This window comes from Xenopus laevis, chromosome 9_10L (assembly GCF_017654675.1).
Source record: "Xenopus laevis strain J_2021 chromosome 9_10L, Xenopus_laevis_v10.1, whole genome shotgun sequence".
Classification (NCBI taxonomy): Eukaryota; Metazoa; Chordata; class Amphibia; order Anura; family Pipidae; genus Xenopus; species Xenopus laevis.
Genome location: NC_054387.1, coordinates 17427247 through 17430273, shown reverse-complemented (window position 1 = coordinate 17430273; position 3027 = coordinate 17427247). Strand labels below are relative to the sequence as shown.

At 45.8% G+C, this 3027-nt stretch overlaps 1 protein-coding gene across 3 annotated transcripts in view; it reads right to left on the bottom strand.

Annotated features, from left to right (window-relative positions):
- Nucleotides 1–2219: 2219 nt before the first annotated feature.
- col20a1.L (collagen, type XX, alpha 1 L homeolog) overlaps nt 2220–3027 on the bottom strand; it is a 45205-nt gene continuing 44397 nt past the window's right edge. For all 3 annotated transcript variants that reach the window (XM_041576052.1, XM_041576050.1, XM_041576051.1), the window contains exon 37: nt 2220–2682. In XM_041576052.1, the coding sequence (XP_041431986.1) occupies nt 2660–2682 (23 nt within the window). In that variant the 3' untranslated portion in view covers nt 2220–2659. The remainder of the gene's footprint in view (nt 2683–3027) is intronic.

Genomic DNA, 3027 nt, shown 5'->3' with positions numbered 1-3027 from the left:
TTGTCTCCATCCAGCCAGGCCCGGATTTGTTTAAAGGCCACCAAGGCCCGGGCATAGGGTGGCAGGATTTTAGGGGGGCAGCATGCTGCCCACCCATACCCACATTGGTTCAGAAACACTGAGGATGCGCAGGAGATAGTTTTATAAATTTCCTGTGAGCCAATACCGTTTCTTCGGTCCCAATGAAAACTTGCGTGAATAAAAGGGAGGGGGTAAGGGGACAAATGGTAGCGGGCCTAGGGGTGCCCACTATGTAAATCCGGCCCTGCATTCAGCCCTACTGTGTCCATCTTGTTCAGATGTCTCCATATTCCCATACTGTCTCCATTCAGCCCTACTGTCTTCATGTTCACGTTCTTGTTCAGATGTCTCCATATTCCCCTGTCTCCATCCAGCCCTACTGTCTTCAACTTGTTCGGTTGTCTCCATCTTCCCCTACTATCTGCCCCTACTGTCTCCATCTTGTCCTATCAGTGTCGGACTGGCCCATCCTGATACCAGGAAAACTCCAAGTGGGCCCCAGTGTCAGTGGGCCCTCCTGCATGTAAGTATATGGCTTATTTCATGGTCATTCCCTATTTCTTTATGGGGAAAAAATAATGGAAGAATAAAGTGTATTAAGTACAGTAGGTATAAAAAACTAGGCGAATAAGGAGGTTGACTGAGGAGAGGAGGAATAATAGTTTGGCAAGTGGGCCAACGGTCTAAGGTTTTCTGGTGGGCCCCTGACATCTCAATCCAATACTGTGTTCTTTTGTCTCCATCTTGTCCTTCTGTTGGCATCTTGCCTAGCTGACTTCATCTTTCCCTGCAGTCTCCATCTTGCTCTACTGTCTCCATCTTGCTCTATAGTCCCTTCTTTCCCTATTGTCTCCATCTTGCCCTACACATACCCCAACATGCACTTTTCCTTCCTTCTACTGCTGCCCTGTGGGGAATTGCCAGTATGTGAACTAAAAGGCAGCTTGGCTAAAGATCAAGTGCATGTTTTAATGGCTTTCAAATTATCATGGCCTCACAGCTGCGATGAGTGCGTGGTTGTGTTTGTATGAGAGGGTATAACAATGAGAGTGTGAGAATGTGTGACAGTGTGACACTCTGGCATATATATAAATATTTAAGTTCCTATTGAACTCGCATGACTGTCCCCCAGAATTCCCAGAGCTCCAGAGGGCAGTCTGAAGGCACACAGACATTTTCCAAGCAGAAAATCCTAATAGCTGCTCCTCATGGCTCACTGCAAATATTGGAGGTACCCTGCAGGTAAATGAATAAATATGATTTGGGGGTCCCTGTGCCACCTTCTCTTGCTTTACTGTAACAGCTGCCTGTGTATCGTGCCTGTGTATAGGGAAGACACAGAGAACCATGTGTATTCTTGCTGGAGATCAGCTGGGAGCTGTGCCAGTAAGAGAGGGGGTTATGCCCATGAGCCAGAGGGCAGTGTCCATGAGAGATGGGGCTGTGGGTATAGCTGTAGGGCACAATGGAGGGACAGATGAAATCTGGCTGGGGGAGGGTTGAGCAGGATGACTTTTTATGAAAGGCATGTTCCAAGCTTTTGCAGGCTTGGTCCTGAGATATGGCTCTCCCAGTGTGGCTGAAGATAGACCGTGGGGCACTGGAGAGAAGAGCCTGATGCATGATTCTATTAACAGGCCCTTATTTAAACACCTTTCCAGATTTTTCCACAAGTGGCACAGACAATCATTTCACACCTATCAGGTATCAGAAATAAAAAGGTGCATGTGACGTCCATGCGGGAGGTAGAGGTGGAGCTCAAGCAGCAGAAATGAAAAAGTAATGGGATATATGATGCTGCATTAGCCCGGAAAGCCTGAACACTTCCCTGTGTGCCTCAGGGATCCGATCTCGGGAACCTGGTATTGAGCATGACTAGTGGATATGATAACTCATCTGGAAATTTTGGGAGTCACCCTGATTAAACCCCGGGCACCCACAGCAACAGCCCAGAGCAAGGAGGATGATAAGGGGCATGGCCTGGGCAGAACAGACACATGGTTGGCATCAGGTTGGCATATCTAGACTAGAATACTGATGGCAGCATACAGGGAGAGGGACAGGGAGTCTGTGACTCAAGCAGAGGGTGGGACTAGAACAGTCGACTGAAACTTACAAGAGGAGGCCAGGGACAGTACCATGGATATTGTGAAGGTTCTAACAATAGAAACAGAAATAAAAGTAAGGATTGCAGTTGGTCATTATAAATGTCTGTTTATAAAGTTTGCTGTATGTAGGTAGCAGATACAATGGCTTGGGTAAACAAGCAATGACACAATAATAATAAAAAGGCTTTGCTCACAAGAGCTTACATTTACAGATTAATACTGCATACAGTTGCATAGAATTCAATTTCAACTATAATCCAGGCAGTTGGTAGACTAATGCCCAGGGCTGGTGCCCATAGAGAAATATTGCCCATGTTCCTAAACACTCCCTGCCAGGTGCCACCCTGGGTTTGCCCATTGATAAAGAAATGAAGATACAGAACTGTAACCTGAAACTGAGCCAGTGATACAGAACCCACTTTTTCCCATCTATAACTGCGGCACAAGTCTCTGGGCTAAAATGTCCAGAGCCACGAGATAAAGGCACCGCACCTGGTTATTCCACCTGATGTGATGAGTCTTTGTACATTTTAGGGTATGAGGTCCACCAAACCTATAATTACAGAGGAAAGAGTTCTTCTGAGTACTTGATCTCGATTGCATAGACATAGACATGCATATTTTATTATTTGTGCGACAAACACTCGTTCGTTTCACCATTAACCATTCAGATTAAATAAAGTAGTGAAATGAACAAATCACGCAATGCTCGGGCCATTAATTGACAGACAGCAATCGTACAAAAGTTATGTCCGACAAATAGTAGTGACAGTCACCCATTGATATAGTCAGATAGGCAATACATGCAGTGATTAGCGGTGAATTCCCGAGAATAAATTTGCGAAACCGCCGCAAAAATTCGCCGGCGTAAAAAAAATTGATGGCGGTGTCCATTTTT